Source organism: Pan troglodytes, chromosome 15 (assembly GCF_028858775.2).
Source record: "Pan troglodytes isolate AG18354 chromosome 15, NHGRI_mPanTro3-v2.0_pri, whole genome shotgun sequence".
Classification (NCBI taxonomy): domain Eukaryota; kingdom Metazoa; phylum Chordata; class Mammalia; order Primates; family Hominidae; genus Pan; species Pan troglodytes.
This window is the reverse complement of record NC_072413.2, coordinates 62,030,805-62,051,452: the sequence shown is the minus strand read 5'-3', so window position 1 is coordinate 62,051,452 and position 20,648 is coordinate 62,030,805. Positions and strand designations below refer to the sequence as shown.

At 38.7% G+C, this 20,648-nt stretch overlaps 1 protein-coding gene across 31 annotated transcripts in view; it reads right to left on the bottom strand.

The window, feature by feature from the left end:
- Positions 1 to 20,648, bottom strand: part of SYNE2 (spectrin repeat containing nuclear envelope protein 2) — a 370,575-nt gene that overhangs the window by 154,506 nt on the left and 195,421 nt on the right. For all 31 annotated transcript variants that reach the window (XM_016926198.4, XM_009427921.5, XM_016926202.4 and 28 more), the window contains 5 exons: positions 17,588 to 19,688; positions 14,977 to 15,299; positions 8,348 to 8,492; positions 5,597 to 5,815; positions 334 to 599 (listed from right to left, as the gene is read on the bottom strand). In XM_016926198.4, the coding sequence (XP_016781687.4) occupies positions 334 to 599; positions 5,597 to 5,815; positions 8,348 to 8,492; positions 14,977 to 15,299; positions 17,588 to 19,688 (3,054 nt within the window). The remainder of the gene's footprint in view (positions 1 to 333; positions 600 to 5,596; positions 5,816 to 8,347; positions 8,493 to 14,976; positions 15,300 to 17,587; positions 19,689 to 20,648) is intronic.

Sequence of the window (20,648 nt, the reverse complement as noted above, 5' to 3'; positions counted from 1 at the left end):
GGATTACAGGAGTGAGCCACCGCGCTCGGCCTGAATTTCCTATAATGAATATGCATTACTAAACTAGAAAAAGGGCAAAAACAAACAAACAAACAAAAAACCCACAAATGATAAAAAAGGAAATTGGAAGGACATTCACCCTCATTAATACCAGGATGGAAAATGTGTGCTTAATTATAGTTACTAATCTGTTCCATCCCTTTTTATATCTATCAGTGTTGTCTCACCTCAATTCTATTGTATCATTTGCCATTATTCTATACTTTTAGATTTTCTAAATTTTGAGCCATAATTGTCAAGCACATGTCCTTAATAGTTTTTCATAAATCTTACTTGTTGCATCGTTCTTTCATAGAAGTAATTTCTTGAAATGCTGGAACAGTTTCCACAGCCCCTGAGCTTTCAGGAACATTCTGGATACTTCTGATGCGCTGAAGAAGTAGAGTCAGTAACAGCTGTTGCTTCTCCACGTTCTCTCCATATTGGCATAAACAGTCTAGCAGCTCAGAGAGTTCCTCTGTGGTGGCTGCCTCTTTTGTTTTGGAAATTTCAGGGAGTTCTTCCTGAAGATTATCTAAAATAATTGCCTCCCGTTCAATCTAATTCAAAAAACAAAAAGAACTAAAATAAGCAAAATATACAATTACATTTCAGGACCTGAAGTAGCCATAATTTTTGTATGCTCTCTCTTCAAAGGGTTCCTAGTGCCATATCCTAGTCTGTTTTCCTATAGCTGGGAATATTAATCCTCTACTATCAGAATCCCATAATGCCCAGCTATTGCTCATGTAGATGTGTGACTGAAATGGAGTACTGCTGTGGTGGGCTGAAGGAAATGCTGTTGAATATCTTCATAATCAATGTATTTCTCCTTCAGATTTCAGATGGATAAAGCAACATTTCTCCTGAGATAAGCACATGAGCTCCACCAAACTGCTTTCACTAAGTATAAGAGGTTGGGCAACTATTGGATATGGAAAATTTTTCTGCTGGTCTCTTTTCTTTCACTTCCAATCCCTGTATGCTAAAAAAGTAAGTCCAGCAGGTTCTCATTACCCTGACACACAACAAAGGTAAAGCAGCCAGAATTATCAAACCAGTGAAGTATTTATCAATAGTGGTGTACACAGAACTCAGAAATACATAACCTATTACATCACATATCTAGAAACTGGGAGTTCCACCAGCCCTGAACTCAACTAAGATGTAGAAAAAAGTCTCAAAGGCCCCTGAATCAGGTCATTCTTATGCCTCCCCTCGAATCCCCTGGCCCACCCCTCGGCTGCAGTACTCATTTATCAAATCCTGCCTCAGTGATGGTTAACTCTCCTGCTCCACGTTCAAACACATTCATGGATCTTGCAGTCATGACATTACAGGATATCACTCCAGTCATCTATGTTTATGATATCATGCTAACTGAAATGGTGAGGACCTGAATGTCCAGTCAGACATGCCAGAGGCTGAGAAACAAAGCCTGTGAAAATTCAGGAGCCCCAGTATCAGGGGTCTAGTGGCCTGGGGCATGCCAGGACTTCTCCTCTAAGATAAAGGTCAAGTTGTTCAATCTTACAACTCTACCACTAAAAAAGAGACACAGCACTGAACGGACCTTTTGGGGTCTAGGAGGCAGTATATGCTATCCTTGGGATTACTGCTCAGATGCATTTATCAGAATGCTGCCAATGTCGAGAGGGGCCTGGGGAAAAAGCACCGCAGCAGGGTTGGGCTGTGGTATAAGCTGCCCTGCTGTTTGGGCTGTATGACCCAGTTGGGTACCCAATAACTAGAATACACGGATGCAGATGTAGACTGGCCACTGTCCAAGAGACCTAGGTGTGCGCAATGGGTGCTTCTCATCACCTCAAACCTAAATTCAGTTGAATTAGAAGTCCTAGTTCTTTGCCAGACAGCTACACTTACACCAGGAAATGAGATAAGGGTTCCATTGTATCATTTTCTGTCCCCCTGCTGGAAACTAGCATGCAAATAAAGAAATTGTTACATAGATGGGGGAATTGTACATCTAGGGTTTCCAATGTGCATCAGGGTTGAAAAAACTGTGTCTGTAATCCAGGATTTAATGGGGCACCTCTTGGTGCTTACACACCAGAAACTGGCAGATTTGACTTGATAATAACCAGAAATGGGCAGCTGTAGCAACCACAATCCAGTAAGAGTAAAAAGAATAAAGGCTCAGACCTTTCCTGTTTCAGCTCCCCTCATCTCCCACTCCTGTTCCCCGGGATCACTTTCCAAAATAAACTACCATTTGCAAGCCTCAGTCCCAAGCTCTGGTGTCCACTGTGAAGTTGGTAAGTGATTGAGAAGGGGGAATACAAGAGGGAGAACAATCTCTTTTTTTTTTTTTTTTTTTTTGAGACGGAGTCTCTCTCTGTCACCCAGGCTGGCGTGCAGTGGCATGATCTCGGCTCACTGTAACCTCCCACGCCCTAGGTTCAAGCAATCCTCTGCCTCAGCCTCCCGAGCAGCTGGGATTACAGGCACCTGCCACCATGCCTGGCTATTTTTTTTGTATTTTTAGTAGAGACAGGGTTTCACCATCTTGGCCAGGCTGATCTTGAACTCCTGACCTCGTGATCCACCTGTCTAGGCCACCCAAAGTGCTGGGATTACAGGCGTGAGCCACTGCTCCTGGCCACAATTTTTATTAGGACAATAATTTTACCCCAAAGCCAGGCAATTCTTCAACTTGGGAATGAATAAACAAACTGTATTACAGCCACCCAAAGCAATACTACTCAGGAATAAAGAGAAATGAACTACTAATACAAGCAGCAGCAATAATTTCAAGTGCATTATGCTTAGTGAAAAAAAGTAAACTCAAAAGGCCACAAACTATAAGGAGTCCATCGATATGACATTCTGGAAATGGAAATACTATGAGAACAGAAACAGATTAATGGTTCCAGGGGCTGGAGGTTATGGAAGGCACTGACCACAAAGAGGAACGAGGGAAACTTCTAGGGTGACAGAATTGTCTTAAACCTTGATTTTGCTGGTGATCATGTGACCGTGTACACTTGTCAGAACAACATATTTTACACTAAAAAGTGTGAAGACAGCCCTAGCATCAGTAAAATAGTTGCCAAAAAGCCTGTGCATTCACTTTTCCACCTAGAATAGGCTTTGCAATACCTTGATGATTTTCCTTAGACATGGGATCCTAATCAAATTGGTTATAAAACTTTCAGGTTCACGGTCAATTGTAAAGTCCGGTCTAGAAAGGGAGAAGGACCCATAGTTGCATCATAAGCAAATCCAATGAAGGAGACCAAAAAACCCAGAACCAGCAGAAAAGAGACCCAACAAAGAAATGACTGTTGGTGCAAGTGGAAGAAGCCGGCCTCACATCTCCAATTATCTTTGACAATGTGACGTTCTTCTAGCACATTATGATCATTGAAGCATAAAATGATGATTCTGAATAACACAAGTGAATAGTTATAGTAAAGAGATTCTGTTTAAGAAAACAGGGAGGTAAAATTTTAGGGGGACACAAGTTCTATGAAAATTTAAATTTAGTTTTTAATTTGTAAACTTACAAACAGGCATTTAATTTTTAAAAAAGTCTGCTGATATAAACTTTATTTCATAAACACTGGATTATTATGTTACTATAGATGACAGGTTTAAAGCAGAAATTCACTTTGTCATATATAAAAGCACCAATCATGCTAACAGAAGCTTACATGTATGGGCTGTTAGATGATATACTTTTTATTGAATGGATAAAAGCTACACTAAAATCTTATATCAATTTGATGTATGTAAATATCATGTAAGTTGACAGATTAATGACTAAGCACCAGCGTCTAAGTTTGAATCCTCTTCTACCCCTTGTGAATTTGAGCAAGTTACTCAGTCTCACTGTGTCTCACTTTCCTCATCTACAAAGTAAGGATAATAAAAATATCCTCACAGAATTCTTGAATAGTGCTCTGAACTATCCTGTCACACAATAATTGCTCAATTTAGTAGTTGTTTTTATTATTGTTATTACAGGGAAGCATTTTTTTTTTTGCTTGTGCTACTCTTTGAAAAATATTTTGTTAGCAGATTTTGTCAAATGCTTATGTGAATAATTAGAAAGTTCTATATGAATGGAGTCTGAATTAATAACACATAATTGTAAATGGGTATATAGCAATAATGTGATAAAATAAAAGGAGCAAAATCTTAGAATTAGCCCAGACCTGAATTTGAATAAGAGATGCCCCTCAACAAATATTTACTAAGTGCCCACTAAGCACAGGGCCCTAGCCAGGTTCCAAGGTTACAGCAGTGAGCAGGACAGCCCCAGCCCCAGCCCACAGGGGTTTACAGCTTAATCAATCTCTACCTGGGGGCCTTGTGCCACTACTCAATCTATCAGTGCTTCAGTTTCCCCATCGATAAAATGGTGATAAAATTTACTTCCCAGGGACAATGCAAAGATTCAGTGAGAACAGGTGTGAACTGCCTTCTCAGCACAGCATAGTAACTCAATAAATGGTACCACTATGGACAGGCAAGCACTGGTGCCAGCAGCCCCAACCAAAACTGTAATTTACAAAGTTTATTTTAACATTTCAAGAGACTATTCACTAGTCAGGCCTCACCAGGACGACTGACATAAAATTCATTTTTAAGGATAATAGTTATAAGCAAGATAATACAATAGTGCTAAGCATTTCATCCTAAGATAATTTTACGTTGTGTTTTTGTTTGTTTGTTTTTGAGACAGTGTCTCACTCTGTTGCCCAGGCTGGAATGCTAGAATACAGTGGCATGATCATGGCTCACTGCAGTCTTGACCTCTCATCAAGAGATCCTCCCACCTCAGCCTCCCAAGAAGCTGGGACTACAGGCATGTGCCACCATGCCCAGATTTTTTTTTATTTTTTGTAGAGATGGGGTTCACTCCATTGCCCGGGCTGTTCTAGAACTCCTGGGCTCAAGCGATTCTCCTGTCTCAGCCTCCCAAAGTGCTGGGATTACATAGGTGAACCACTGCACCCGGCTATCTTTAACTTTCTAAATTAATTTTCTTTCTAATATAGCTCATACCTAAATCCTGAACCAAGGTTAAATTAACATTTGTGATTGATATATATCATGCAGGTTTTGAGACTATTTTCAAAAAGAACATCATAACCTCATATATTTTTAGGTCCACATTTAACAATTACAGTTAATTTCCATAGTTGAAAATTATAGATAATTTCAAAATTATTTGGTGATTACACATATTACCTAATTCTAAACCTTTAGTATAATGTAGAGACAGTTATTTCTGAGAGGGGTTAAGTTATTTTCACAATAAAGATTGTAAAACTCAAACCAGCTAGTAGTCACTTATTAATAAGAATTATCTGCTACCAATAAAGGCACTACTATAAAATAATCTGAATAAGTTCTTGCAGGTTATCTTAATAAGGCCTGACATCTATAAACATTTATGTATCATGTATAAGTGATGTGCACAAATGGTATAGGCTAAGGACTCGTTTTATAGAAAAACAAGGTGAAAGTAATAAAACAATTTAAATAACATGTTAGAAACTACATGGTTTGTTGAAAATGAAGCACTCACTTCTTCACTGACAAATTTCCATTCCTGCTTCAGTTCTTCGCACCACATCTCCCACTCTTTAGCAGCTTCCAGCAAACTCAGCCATTTCTCCCACAGAGCCGACACAATCTTGAGCAAACATATGCCATCATTTTCTGTGCACCTGAGTCTCAAGAGTCTAAGGATCTGTCGTAGTTTCATTAACTCTTCTTTGGTTGATATAAGATTTGACACCAAGGCCTTAAGAAAGAAAAGAAAAAAAATAAGAGGGACATACTATTATGGTTTTCCTGAAACTTATAAACTCTTTTAAATCCTGAACAATTAATTATTTCAATCTTCCATAAGTATTGCATGATCCACTTCTTATCCTTTTAGAAGTCAATTTAGACCAGATGAGAATTATCTATGTATTATTGTATTCTGCATGAATTTGGGATTACAGGGACAAATAATGACCCATAAACCATTTTTTCCAAGAAAGAACGTACTTTCAAAAGCAAATATTTGCCAGACGCAGTGGCTTATGCCTGTGATCCCAGCACTTTGGGAGGCCAAGGTGGGTGGATCATGAGATCAGGAGATCGAGACCATCCTGGACAACATGTTGAAACCCTATCTCTATTAAAAACACAAAAATTAGCTGGGCGTGGTGGCATGCGCCTGTAGTCCCAGCTACTCAGGAGGCTGAAGCAGGAGAATTGACTGAACCTGGGAGGCACAGGTTGCAGGGTTGCAGTGAGCTGAAATTGTGCCACTCACTGCACTCCAGCCTGGGCAACAGAGTGAGACTCTGTCTAAAAAAAAAAAAAAAAAAAAAGTCTATAAGTGGCTGGGCACAGTGGCTCATGCAGCACTTTGGGAGACTGAGGCAGGAGGATTGCTTGAGGCTAGGAATTCAAGACATAGCAAGGCAACATAGCAAGACCCTGTCTCTACAAAAAATTAAAAAATTAACCAGGCATGGTGGTGTATGCCTGTAGCCCCAACTACTCAGCGGGCTGGGATGGGAGGATCCCTTGAGGCCAGGAGCTCAAGGCTGTGATAAGCCATGATTGCACCGTTGTACTCCAGCCTGGGTGACAGAACAAGACCCTGTCTTATTTAAAAAAAAAAAAAAAAAAATCTAAAAGTACAATAGCCCTCATTATCTGGGTTTCTCCTTTCAAGGTTTCAGTTACTTGTGATTAACAACGGTCCAAAAATACTAAAAAATTCCAGAAGGAAAAAATGTGTAAGATTTATTTGTATAAAATGTATGTTTTATTTGTATATAAATATATAAGTGCTATTCTGACTAGTGTGATGAAATCTCAAGCCATCTCTCTCCATCCCACCTGGGATACGAATCTTCCCTTTGTCCAGCACATCATGCTGTATATGTTCCCCACCTACGCGTCATTTGGTAGCCTCCTTGGTGATCAGATCAACTGTTGTGGTATCAAATGCTTGTGCTCCAGATGAATAGTAGCCCAACGCTACCTCACCATGGCTATATCATTTCATTTCATCACTTCATTTCATTACCTCACTTCATTTCATCACCTCACTTCATTTCATCACCCAGGCATTGTATAGTCTCATGTCATTACAAGAAGGGTGAAAACAGTACAATGACATATTTTGAGAGAAAGGGACCACATTCACCCAACTTTTATTACAGCATATTGTTATAATTTCTCTGTTATTGTTGCTGACCTCTGACTGCACTTGAATTTATAAATTAAACTTTATCATAGGCGTGTACAGGAAAAAAATTATATACATAGAGTTCAGTGTTATTCACAGTCTCAAGCATCCACTGGGTGTCTTGGAACATATCCCCTGTGGATAAGGGGGGACTACTGTACATTTTGTTATTTTTAAGTCTCACATTTTACTAAGTAGTTCCTTTGCACAATACTTCCTATATCAACCACCAACACAATATTGAAAGGTTTTTCTTGGTTCGCTTTTGTTTTTGGGGAATGTTAACTACAGATGATTTAGAAAGTCCTCATCCAAATCCTAATAACATAATACCACAGATTCTAACAGATAAAAATAAGCAAAAGCTCAAATTGCTTTGTAACAGTCTAAGAAGTAACCAGAATTCAGAGCTTATGACAGTTGCAGTAAGCGATCAGTGGACAACAAGGCTCTGTCACTGATCCAGCAGTATCCCTTAAAGTCACATGAGAGGTGATGCTTTAGAAAAGCCATCAGTGAGGACAGGATGCTATTGGGGGATGACTGTCTGTGAACCTGATTAATTAAATCTGTCAGTACCACTGCTTCATTTCCTTCCTTCTGGCTTTTTAAGCTTCAATATATTACATAAGGCCAGGCGCAGTGGCTCGCGCCTATAATCCCAGCACTTTGAAAGGCCGAGGCTGGAGGATGGCTTGAAGTCAGGAGTTCAAGAGCAGCCTGGTCAACATTGTGAAACCCCGTCTCTACTAAAAATACAAAAATCAGCTGGGCATGGTGGCGGGCACTGTAATCCCAGCTACTCAGGAGGCCGAGGCAGGAGAATCAAATCACTTGAACCCAGGAGGTAGAAGCTGCAGTGAGCCAAGACTGCATGACTGCACTCCAGCCTGGGCAAGACTGTGTCTCAAATATATATATAACATTACTCTCTGGCTTTCGATTTGAGGAATATTCATGGATATTTAACTCACTGTGAAGATTTCTACGCGTCTTAACAGGACCACATTCTCTGCTGCCTCTGCCAGTTTGTTCTGCAATTTTTTGCACACAGACTTACTGGCTAATTGCCAATACTATTACCTTGCTCTGTTCCAAGCGCTCTAAAGCTTCTCTGTAAGACAGTGGCAACGAGGACATGGACTGTCCAAGAACTGTCTCCATTTTGCTGAGGTTAGTGTAAATATCCTCTTCAATTTTTCTATAGCATTTGTAATTCTCAAGATACCTAGTGAGTCACAGTTAGAAAAAAAGTGGTATTAAATTTCATTTAACACAATAAATTCAAAATTTCCCAGAATAAATATTCCACACTTAATTTTTAAGAAAAGATATGACAACTTTCGTTTTTGCTAGCCAATGCATTTTAAAATGTTTTCTAAGAAGTTTTTGTTCCCAAAGGGACCTGCATATGGGTTTAAATGCAAACTTGAAAAGGAAGCAAGGGCCGTCCTCTAAAATGAAGATTTTTTTTTTTAAAGTTCACTTCAGTAAAATGAAAACTGCATTCTCAAACACACTGATGAGCTGTAAATTGGTACAATTCTTGTGGAAAACCACTTAGTCTTAAAACTATTCCTATCTTTGACCCATTAATGCAGCTTCTGCAATTTACCTTAAGAACTGTATCCTAAACATATAGAGCTTATCCTAAATCTTTTGCACAGTAAAACATCTTTACTCACTAGACTATTAATTAAAACATCACACATTGGAATACCCTTATCTAACAAAGGTATGATTAAGAAATTAAAACAATTCATCGTATACAATATTATAGAGTAATTACATTACTTTTAGAAAGTATTTGTTACAATCAAGAAAAGAACAGTTATAAAATTTTAAAATAAAGCTGGATATTTGATATTTTATATATAGCATATATATTTTAAAACACTAAAATTATGCATACAAAAACAGACACAGCCTAAATCCCCCATTGAATGTAACTAAAAACTCTATATCAAATTATTCTTAAAAAACAACTCTTAAAACGCATGAATAAATTGACAAGGAATTAGGGAGTCAAACTGTAAAATGGAAATATACAGAAATAGGCAAAGTTGTAGGACCAGTTTTTTGCCTTGAGGGCACTTGAGTTTCAATTTTCTTTGATTCCTACTGAAAGGTGGGGGACAGACCATAAAGCTGGGAGCCAATCCCAGGATGGGTGTCTAATAGAAAACTCCCTCTGCAAGAATATTTGTAACACATATAACTATAAAGGACCACTCTCTAAAATATAGAATTCCTAGAAATCAGTAAGAAAAAACCACCAATAAAATTGGGTTAAGGCTTAAATAAGGATTTTACAGAAGAGAAAACATGAATGACCAATAAGCATTCAAAAAAAGAGATCAAACTAATTAGCAGTAACAGAAGTGCAAATTAAAACCACAATGAAATACCTCTTCTTACTCATCAGATTGGCAAAAATTGAGTCTCACAATATCAAATGTTGGCAAGGATATGGGACAATTGGAATACTTATATGCTGCTGGTTTGAGTGGAAATTGGCAAAATCATTTGCCATTAAAAATGTAAGATGTACATAACCTTTTGTTCTGAATGATCACACTCCTAGATATTTACCCAAGGGAAGTTATTACACTTAAAAATTTTCCTAAGTAGCACTGTTTCTGAATGCAAAAACTGGGAGCAATCCAAATGTCCATCAATAGCTAAGTAAATAAATTTTACTAAGAACATGAATAAACCTCAGAGTCATAATGATGGGTTTGAAAAAATGAAGTGAGGTATGCAGGAGGAGCAAGATGGCTGAATAGAAGCCTCTACTGATCATCCTCCCCACAGGAACACCGAATTTGACACCTATCTCCATACAAAAGCAACTTCATAAAAACCAAAAATTACGAGAGCAATCACAGTAACTAGTTTTAAGTTCATATCTCTGAAAGAGGCATGGAAGAGGATAAAAAAGGCAGTCTTGAATTGCTGATGCCACTCCTCACCCATCCCCCAGCAGCAGCAGCAGCATGGCAGGGAGAAAGAATCCGTGCACGTGGGGGAGGGAAAGCGCAGCAACTGGGGAGCTTTGCATTGGAACGCAGTGCTGCCAACATAGGACAAAACTCAGCCAGCACCCATGAAGCATTTTGACTAGCCCTAGCCAGAGGGCAACTGCCCATCCCAGTGGTTGAAACTAGAATTGCAGCAAGCCTTGCCACCTTGGGCTAAAGTACTCTGGGGTTCTAAATAAACTTGAAAGGTTGTCGAGACCACAAAGACTGCAACTCCTAGGTAAGTCCTAGTGCTGTGCTACAATCAGAGCCAGTGGACTTGTTGGGGCATGTGACCAAGTGAGACACCAGCCAAGGCAGCTAAGGGAGTCCTTGGCATTACCCCTCCTCCAACCTCATGAACCACAGCTCACAGTTCCAAAAGAGACCCCTTCTTTCTACTTGAGGAGAGGGGAGGGAAGAGTAAAGAGGACTTTGCCTTGCAACTTGGATACCAGCTAAGTAGGACTGGGTACTGGGCAGAGTCATGAGGCCCCCATTCCAGGCCCTAGCTCCTAGGTGACATTTCCAGACACACCCTGGGCCAGAAGGGAACCCACTTCCTCGAAGGGAAGGACCCAGCCCTGGCAGGATTCATTGCCTGCTGACTAAAGAGCCCTAGGGCCCTGAATAATCAACAGTGGCAACCAGGTAGTACACACTGTGGGCCTTGGGTGAGACTGAGACATGCTGGCTTCAGGTGGGACTCAGCACATTCACAGCTGTGGTGGCTACCAGGAGAGGCCATTTCTGCTTCAGAAAGCAGAGGAAAGAGTAAAGGAGACTGTCTTGAGCTTAGGTACCAGCTAAGCCACAGTGGGGAAGAGTACTAAGTGAGCTCTTGGCGTCTAGGTATTAGCTCTTGGACAGTATCTCTGGACCCACCCTGGGCCACAGGAGCGAGCCCACTGTCCTGAATGGTGAGTCCCAGGCCTGGCAGCATTCACCACAAGCTGACTGAAGACCCCTTGAGCCTTTAGTGAACATGAGTAGTACCCTGGCAGTACTTTCTGTGGGCCTGTAGTGGTGGTGGACATGGGGAAAGGGGAGACAAGATGTGAAGGACTCTGTCTTGTGGTTTGGGTGCCAGCTCAGCCACAGTAGCACACAGCACCAGGTAGATTTGTAAGGTTTCCAACTCTAGGCAATGGCTCCCAGACAGCATATCTGAACTCACCTAGGTGCGGGGCAACTCGCCACCCTTAAGGGAAGGACACAAGCCTGGCTGGCTTCATCTGTTGATTGTAGAGCCCAAGGGCCTTGAGCAAACATAGGCAATAGCCAGGTACCGTTTACAGAGGGCCTTGGGCAAGGCCCAGTGCTGATGCTGTGCTGACTTCAGGTCTGATCCAGTGCACTCTCTGTAGTGGTTGCCACAAGGGTGCTTGTGTCACCCCGACCCCAGCTCTAGGCAGCTCAACACAGAGATTCTGTTTGTTTGGGAGAAAGTGAGGGAAAACAACAAGAGTCTCTGCCTCTTAATCCAGAGAATTACTTCAGATCTTATACAAGACCACCAAGGTGGTAGCTCTATGACTCTGCAAAAACCACAACATTAGGCTTGGGGTATCCTGTAAGCAGATATGACTACCGCGACCAAAAACTTAGATCGCAACACTCAAGTCTCTTAGAATACCTGGAAAGCCTGCCTAAGAAGGACAGGTACAAGCAATCCCAGATTGTGACTTAAATAAATACCTGACACTTCAATGCCCAGACACTGACAAACATCCACGAGCATCAAGACCATCCATGAAAACATGACTTCACCAAATAAACTAAATAAGTCACCAGGAACCAATTTCAGAGAGAGAAATATGTGACCTTTCAGACAGAGAATTCAAAATAGCTGTTTTGAGGAAAATCAAAGAAATTCAAGATAACAGAGAAGAAATTAAAAATCCTATCAGATACATTTAACAACGTGATTGAAATAATCAGAAAGAATCAAGTAGAAATGCTGGGGTTGAAAACTGCAATGGACATACTGAGGAATGCATCAGAGTCTCTTACCAGCAGAATTGATCAAGCAGAAGAAAGAATTACTAAGCTTGAAGACAAGCAATTTGAAAATACACAGTCAGAGGAGATAAAAGAAAAAAGAATAGAAAAAAAATAAAGCATGCCTACAAAATCTAGAAAATAGCCTCAAAAAGGTAAATCTAAGAGTTATTAGGCTGGATGTGGTGGCTCACACCTGTAATCCCAACACTTTGGGTAGCAGAGGAGGGCGGATTACTTGAGGTCAGGAATTTGAGACCAGCCTGGCCGACATGGGGAAACCCTGTCTCTACTAAAAATACAAAATATTAGCCAGTGTGGTGGCTTGTGCCTGTAATCTCAGTTACCTGGGAGGCTGAGGCAAGAGAATTGCTTGAACCTGGGAGGTTGCAGTGAGCAAGACTGTGCCACTGCACTCCAGCTTGGGTGACAGAGTGAGATTCTGCCTCAAAAAAGAAAAAAAGAGTTATTGGCCTTAAAGAGGAGGTAGAGGGAGAGATAATGGGTCGAAAGTTTACTCAAAGAGTTTACTCAAAGAGATCATAACAGACAACTTCCCAAACCTATAGAAAGATACCAATAAACGGTTCTGAGAAAACTGGATTATCTATCTATATCTTCATCCAGAAAAATGAAACTAGACCCCCTATCTCTCATCATATACAAAACTCAAATCAAAATGGATTAAAGATTTAAATCTAAGACCTATGAAACTACTAAAAGAAAACATTGGGGAAAACTCTCTAGGACACCAGACTGGGCAAAGATTTCTTGGGTAATAATGCCCCATAGGCACAGACAACCAAAGTAAAAATTTACAAATGGGATAGCATCAAGTTAAAAAGCTTTTGCACAGCAAAGGAAATAATCAACAAAGTGAAGAGACAACCCACAGAATGAGAGAAAATATTTGCAAGCTACCCATCTGACAAGGGATTAATAACCAGAATGTATAGGGAGCTCAAATAACTCTAAAGGAAAAAAATTAATAATCCAATTAAAAATGGGCAAAAGATCTGAATAGACATTTCTCAAAAGAAGACATACAAATGGCAAACAGATATGAAGAGGTGTTCAGCATCACTGACCATCAGAGAAATGCAAATCAAAACTACAATGAGACATCATCTCATCCAGTTAAAATGGCTTTTAGCCAAAAGACAGGCAATAATAAATGCTGGCAAGGATGTGGAGAAAACAGAATCTTCATGTGCTGTTGGTGGTAATGCAAATTAGTACAACCACTATGGAGAACTGTTTGGAGGATCCTCAAAAAAACTAAAAATAGAGCTACCATATGATCCCGGAATCCCCCTGTTGTGCATATACCCAAAAGAAATCAGTATATTGAAGAGATAGCTGCACTCCCATGTTTATTGAAGTATTATTCACAATAGCCAAGATTTGGAAGCAAGCCAAGTGTCCATCAACAGATGAGTGGATGAAGAAAATGTGGTATATACACACAAAGGAGTATTATTTAGCCATTAAAAAAAAATGAAATCCTGTCATTTGCAACAACATAAATGGAACTGGAGGTCATTATGTTAAGTGAAATAAGCCAGGCACAGAAAGATAAACATCACATATTCCCACTTATTGGTGGGATCTAATAATCAAAACAATTGAATTCATGAACATAGAGAGTAAGTAGTAGGATGGTTACCAGAGACTGGGAAGAGTAGTGGGGGAGGTGGAAGGGAGATGGTAAATGGGTACAAAATAATAGAAAGAATGAATAAGATCTAGTATTGATAGCACCACAGAGTGACTACGTTCAATAATAATTTAACTGTACATTTAAAAATAACTAAGAGTACAGTTGGATTGTTTGTAACACAAAAGATAAATGCTTGAAATGAATATCTCATCTACCCTGATGCAATTATTACACTGATTACCCATATCAAAATATTCCATATACGCCATAAATATATATATCTATATACTCACAAAAATTAAAAATTAAAAAAAAGAAATAACAGAAGAATGCACACACTAGGCATTAGTTTGAAATTGTGAAAACAGGACACACAAACACATAGTAAAAGTACAACAGGGAGTTCAAGACCAGCCTGACCAACATGAAGAAATCCTGTCTCTACTAAAAATACAAAAAATTAGCCAGGCATGGTGGCATATGCCTGTAATCCCAGCTACTCGGGAGGCTGAGGCAGGAGAATTACTTGAACTCGGGAGGCGGAGGTTGCAGTGAGCCAAGATCGTGCCACTGCACTCCAGCCTGGGCAACAAAAGCAAAACTTTGTCTCAAAAAAAAAAAAAGTACAACAAAAGTCAGGAAAATGGTAAACAAAATTTGGGAGAATGGTTATTTCTGAGAAGAGAGAGGAGGAGCACACAAGAGAACTCGATGTCCTTTTGGGTACAAAGATATTAGTTTTATCATTATTACTTATACCATGCATATACTTTTATAAACAATCTGTTGTGTGTACCCAATATTAAATAGGAAAAAAAAAAAAAGAAGAAATACAATATTTACCAGAGTTTTCTTTACATTGTAATTTTTTTCTACTTAACCATATTTTCCAAATTATCTCTAATGCATAGGTGTTAATGATAGAGAAAAAAACCTATATTTTATGTTCTTAAAACTATTAAAATATAGTTTAATTATATCTTAAAACAATATTTTATGTTCTTAAAGATTACCTTTGGAAGAGGACCTACCTTTCTGCCTCAGTTTCCTGTGCTTTGAAAGCTTCCTTCATTGCTGAGTTCTTAGAAACTAGTTCCTGTAAAGTACACTGAAGTTGTAGTTTGGCTTCAGGGCTGGATATCATTCCCAGTTTCTCAGTGAGGTCCTGGATGTGTGCTACTGTGGATTCCAATTCCTCTTGTTTTCGAAGAGGCATCTCTAAAGATTCTTCTGGATTACCAACATCTACTCTGTAGGGTATAAGGATGGCTTCGAGGGAAGTGATGCTCTCCACTGCCCTGGTGACTGCTTCTTTATAGCGTGTTAGATTTTCATAAGCATCATTCAAGACATTCTAGTGAATAGGAGATTAAATGCTGTGACAAAATTGTCAAACTTTTGGAATTCCTGTCATTCTTAAGTTTTCGTGGTACATTGATAATATGTCTCTGAGTCTTTTTTTATTTTATTATTATTATACTTTAAGTTTTAGGGTACATGTGCACAATGTGCAGGTTTGTTACATATGTATACATGTCTCTGAGTCTTATAAGAGTTAGCATTCTCATTTTACAGTTTGACAATATTACACTATTATTTTTAAGCAAATAACACTGTATTAAAAAAGTTGTTTCCAGGCCCGGCGTGGTGGCTCACAACTGTAATCCCAGCACTTTGGGAGGCCGAGGCGGGTGGATCACGAGGTCCAGAGTTCAAGACCAGCCTGGCCAATATGGTGAAACCCCATCTCTACTAAAAATACAAAAATTAGTTGGGTGTGGTGGCGCATGCCTGTAGTCCCAGCTACTCAGGAGGCTGAGGCAGAAGAATCGTGTGAACCCGGGAGGCGGAGGTTGCAGTGAGCCGAGATTGCGCCACTGCACTCCAGCCTGGGTGACAGAGTGAGACTCCATCTCAAAAAAAAAAAAAAAAAGTTATTTTCAGATTTAATAAGAAAAATAATCTAAATTCAAAATAACATCTCAAGAATAATGTCTATTAATGTATCTTCCTGCTTTGGAACTCTTGTACTAGACTACGAATTAAATAAAACAATGGATTACATTTAATGTATATAACCTTAATCAGTATTTGTGAACAAATGAAAAGAAAACAAAATCTCTAGACCTTTTATGTTTTTAAACTAATTTCTCTGCACTAACTTTAGTTTAGGTACATCATTGAATGAATGTCTCCAGACTTGAGTCATCTCATTGAAATAACAAATAGTTGAAATAAATAAAGGTCCCTTCCAGTTCAGTTCTAATCCTATTATTTTTGGGATTTATGCACATTGTTTCCTGAAACTGTATTAAAATTCAAGTGGAGAAATACTCAAATTACTCATTTATTACAAAACTATTTAAGGAATATAGGTTCATAATACTTTACATTGCCATAGCATTTACACCTATCAAAATATTCCAGATATAGTATCTCATAATAACTCTTTGAATTAGAAAAGGGAGTTAACTTCCACTTCTAAAAATTTAATGTGATCAATCTGAAAACACTATGTATGGCATTACATTCAGCACAGCATGAATTTCAATGATGCCTAAGATATCCACTCTATCAAAAGGAAGGGAAGGGAGTGTGTTGGCGTCACTTTCCAACAGAGGTGAGGAAATAATCACAACTTACTCAACTCTGCTGCTATAGCATGAAAACAGATACAGTCAATACAAAAACAAATGGGTATGGCTATATTCCAATAAAACTTTATCTATAAAAACCAGGCACTGCAGGAAGGATTTGGCCCATGGACCATGAGCATGTGATGCTCCCTGCTCTGGTTCTGTTACTGTTCTCAGGACTCTGAGAAAAATCTTCATGTTTCTAAACTTCAATTTCCTTATTTTTAAACGGGGCTAATAATAGCACTCGTCTCATAGAGTTGCTATAAAAATTCAACATGAAATTTTTAGCACAGTGTCTCCAACACTGTAAGTTCTACATAAATGTTAGTTATTATTTGGTGTTCTTCCCTCTACACCATAATTCTTCCATTATATCTTACTACCTCTAAAAACAAAACAGAAAACAAATTTTAAAAAATGTTCTGAGCTCAACAGAGACTACGAGGAAAACAGAAATAAGAGTCAGATTTGTCCTTTTCTAAACTAGAAGGCACTGCATGTAGATGCAGTATGAGTCACGATTACAAACCAGTTCACTGTAATTTTTGAAAATGGCTATGTTTCTGTAGAGAATTTCTATGTAGAACCTATAGCTTCTTTAGAATTACAGACACTAGCAAAACAGAAGATCACAAAATAAAAATAGATGCACTAACTGCCCAATTTTATTTTATTTTACTTATTTATTTTTTTGAGACAGAGTCTCACTTGGTCACCCAGGCTGGAGAGCAGTGCCGGGATGTTGACTCATTACAACTTGCGCCACCCTGGTTCAAGTGATTCTTGTACCTCAGCCTCCTGAGTAGCTGGGATTACAACCATGTGCCACCATACCCAGCTAATTTTTTTTTGTATTTTTAGTAGACATGCAGTTTTGCCATGTTGGCCAGGCTGGTCTCTACTTGGCCTCAAGTGATCCGCCAGCCTTGGCCTCCCAAAATGCTGGGATTACAGGCGTGAGCCCCCGCACCCGGCCACTAACTGCATAATTTTTAAAACTTACTGTGCGCAAATCAATGCTTGTGTTAAGCTGCATCTGAAGATCTTCAAACTCACGTAGTTTTGTCTCCACATCACTCGCTTCAGAAGAGTTTTCTTCTCTTTGTTTCTCAATAGCAGTCACAGCTTTAATACTACACATTTCTGCCCAAACTTGCCCCTGAAATGCTTCACAATTGTCCTTTTCATTTTGAATATGTTTAATTTCCAAATTTATAAGTAATGGCTGCTGTAATTGAGATTTTATCTGATTTAAAACATGTAAGGAAGTTTCTAGTTTGTCCTGAAAATTCTTTTCATCCAATTCTTTTGGTGAGAGTTCTAATACCATGTTTTGGAGAACTTTGTATAACTTATCATTTTCTTCTGCATTCAGCTTTATTTGTAGTATTTCTTTCTCCTTGAATGAGTCATCAAAGGCCTTATTTTCATTTAATTTCTTTATTATCTCATCACATAAACACTTGGCTTTCTCAATTCTCTGACTTAAAATTTGGGCATTGAGCCGTCTGCTTTCCGGAGAGCTATCAGGAGCTTTTAGTACTACTTCAGTCATTTTCTTAATTTGCAAATCAATAGCTCTCATTTTACTTAATAATGCCTGATATTTGCCATGTTCTTCCTCAAATGTGTCCAATTGCTTAATTTTTTCTTCAAGTTCCTTTTCTTTTTCAAATACTTGGGTTTGTAATTGATCAAGTTGTGAAAAATCCCAGTTTAGTCCAATATAGTCAAACACTTTTTTAAGTTTCAATACCTGTAAGATGCAACACTTAATAGCGGTGAGTCTGTCTTTAAGATTATAGATCTCCTCTTTAACACCTTTATTTACTTCTTGATTAAGCAATAGTTCATTGCGCTGTATACTGTCAACCTCCTCCTGAAGCGCTGATGTTTTTTCATGGAATTGTCTGCAAAACTTTATCTTGTGTTCCACTTCATTACATGTATTCTGAATGAATCTTTGTATTCTGTTGGTCCTAATCTTAAGATTTTTCAACTGATCTTCCAGAAATAATCTTTCAAACACATTCAGCTCCTCATAGATGTTTGTTAGCTCCTGAAGATGTGTTGAGATTCCACTGTCAATTTCTTGCAATTCCTTCTGAGATGCCTCCAAAGTAACATGGTGATGTTTTAGTTCAGCTTCCGTGGCAGCTGTCTCCACCCTGGGAATTATCAGTGTTTCACTTTCTTGAACCATAAGTTGAAACTTCCTTATCATAGCAAAAAAATTGCTTCTTTCTTCCAACTTAAATTCTAATTGCTGTGATCTTTGAGTTGATTTTAAAACCAGCATTTGGTATTGATTCCGTAAGTCCTCTAGGGTATTATTTAAATCACCGCCCTCATAGGTTGTAAGGCTAGGAACCTTATCTTTGACCTCTTCAGCCAACGATTCCACAGACTGCTGCCTAGCTAGAATGCCATCATGTGTCACTTTGCACTTTCTGATCTGTGAAAGAATGTCATCTGGGAGAAGGGGAATGGAGGGATTAAGTTCACCCAACAAATTCTTGGCCCATAAGATAGTCTCTTTCATCTTGTTCCTTATGTCACACTTCTTAATCTGATTTTCTGCTTCTAAGTGTAATGGCTCCAATGTTTCCCATTGTTTCTTCAAGTTATTTATTCCATCCTCCAAATTCTTCTTTTCTTTTTCTCCCCAAATCCTCTTCATCTGAAGTTCAGCTTGCCCCTTTAAAACAGAAAATCCATGCTTGGTAGCCTGGAGGTCAGTGGTCAAGGCAATCATGCTTTGGTTCCCTGCCTGTTCTTCTGGAGACTTCAGCCTTAACTGTAGATGTTGCTGCTGCTGTTGCAGAGAAATCTCAGTGTCCTGTACCTTATTCATGAGGGTTGTAAATTCATCATATTCCACTACCTGCTGAGAATACTTCTTTTGAATCTGCTGTTCCACTTGTTCCCAACCATGTTCAAGTTGCTTAATCTGGCTTTCCAACAATTTCTTATCCATGTCAGTCACATGGTTTGATAAATTCTCCCATTTGATTTTCAAGTTGCCTAAAGAATCTTTCTCTTTTTCTATGGATGCTATGAATTTTTTAATTTTGTCCAGATACGTTACACTGTCCAGTGGTCCTCTAGAAAAAGAATAAAAATAGAGCTTGTTAATATTTAATGCTTATTCTACATTAAAATGTGGATAAATATCATTAGAAGAAATTAATTCTGCTCTAAATTCACAGAAAAAATTAGGCTGTCTATAAAAATAATCTATCCTTAAAATAAAAATCAGAATCTTGTTTACTGTGGCTTTCAATTGGTGTAGAAAACTCTCCTATAAAATGAGTATCTTGGCTTTTACTTTGAGTGAAAAAGAAAAAAGCAAAGAAAATGAGTATCCCAAAAATGAATAACCACAGGAAAAAAATGAAGAGTGAAGGGAAGAATGTACATAAAAATATTTTGTAAATTGTAAAGTACTTGTATAAAGGTTAGTCTAGGAATGAGAGATATTGCCATAATATCCAACCCCCTTGTCATCTTTTCAACAAAGAGAAAAATATTGACTAAAAAGCTGTAATCATCAAGCTAATCTAAAATTGTTTCCTCAAGGGCTGTTACTGAAAGTAAACCCCATTTAGATAAAAGTATAAAACAAATCTTTTTTTTTTTTTTTTTTGAGGCAGAGTCTCACTCTGTCACCCAGGCTGGAATGCAGTGGTGTGATCTCAGCTCACTGCAACCTCTACTTCCCAGGTTCAAGCCATTCTCCTGCCTCAGCCTCCCGAGTAGCTAGAATAACAGACGTATGCCATGATGCCTGGCTAATTTTTTTTTGTATTTTTAGAGAAACAGGGTTTCACCATGTTGGCCAAGTTGGTCTCGAATTCCTGACCTTAAGTGATCCACCTGCCTCAGCCTCCCAAAGTGCTGGGATTACAGGTGTGAGCAACCACGTCTGGCCTAAAATAAACTTTTTTGATAATGAGAAAATATTTACATATGAAGACTAAATTTAGTACCATTTGCCATCATTTTCAAAGCCAAAAGAAGTGCATATATTTTAAAAGAAACCATTCCAATACATATATATTCAA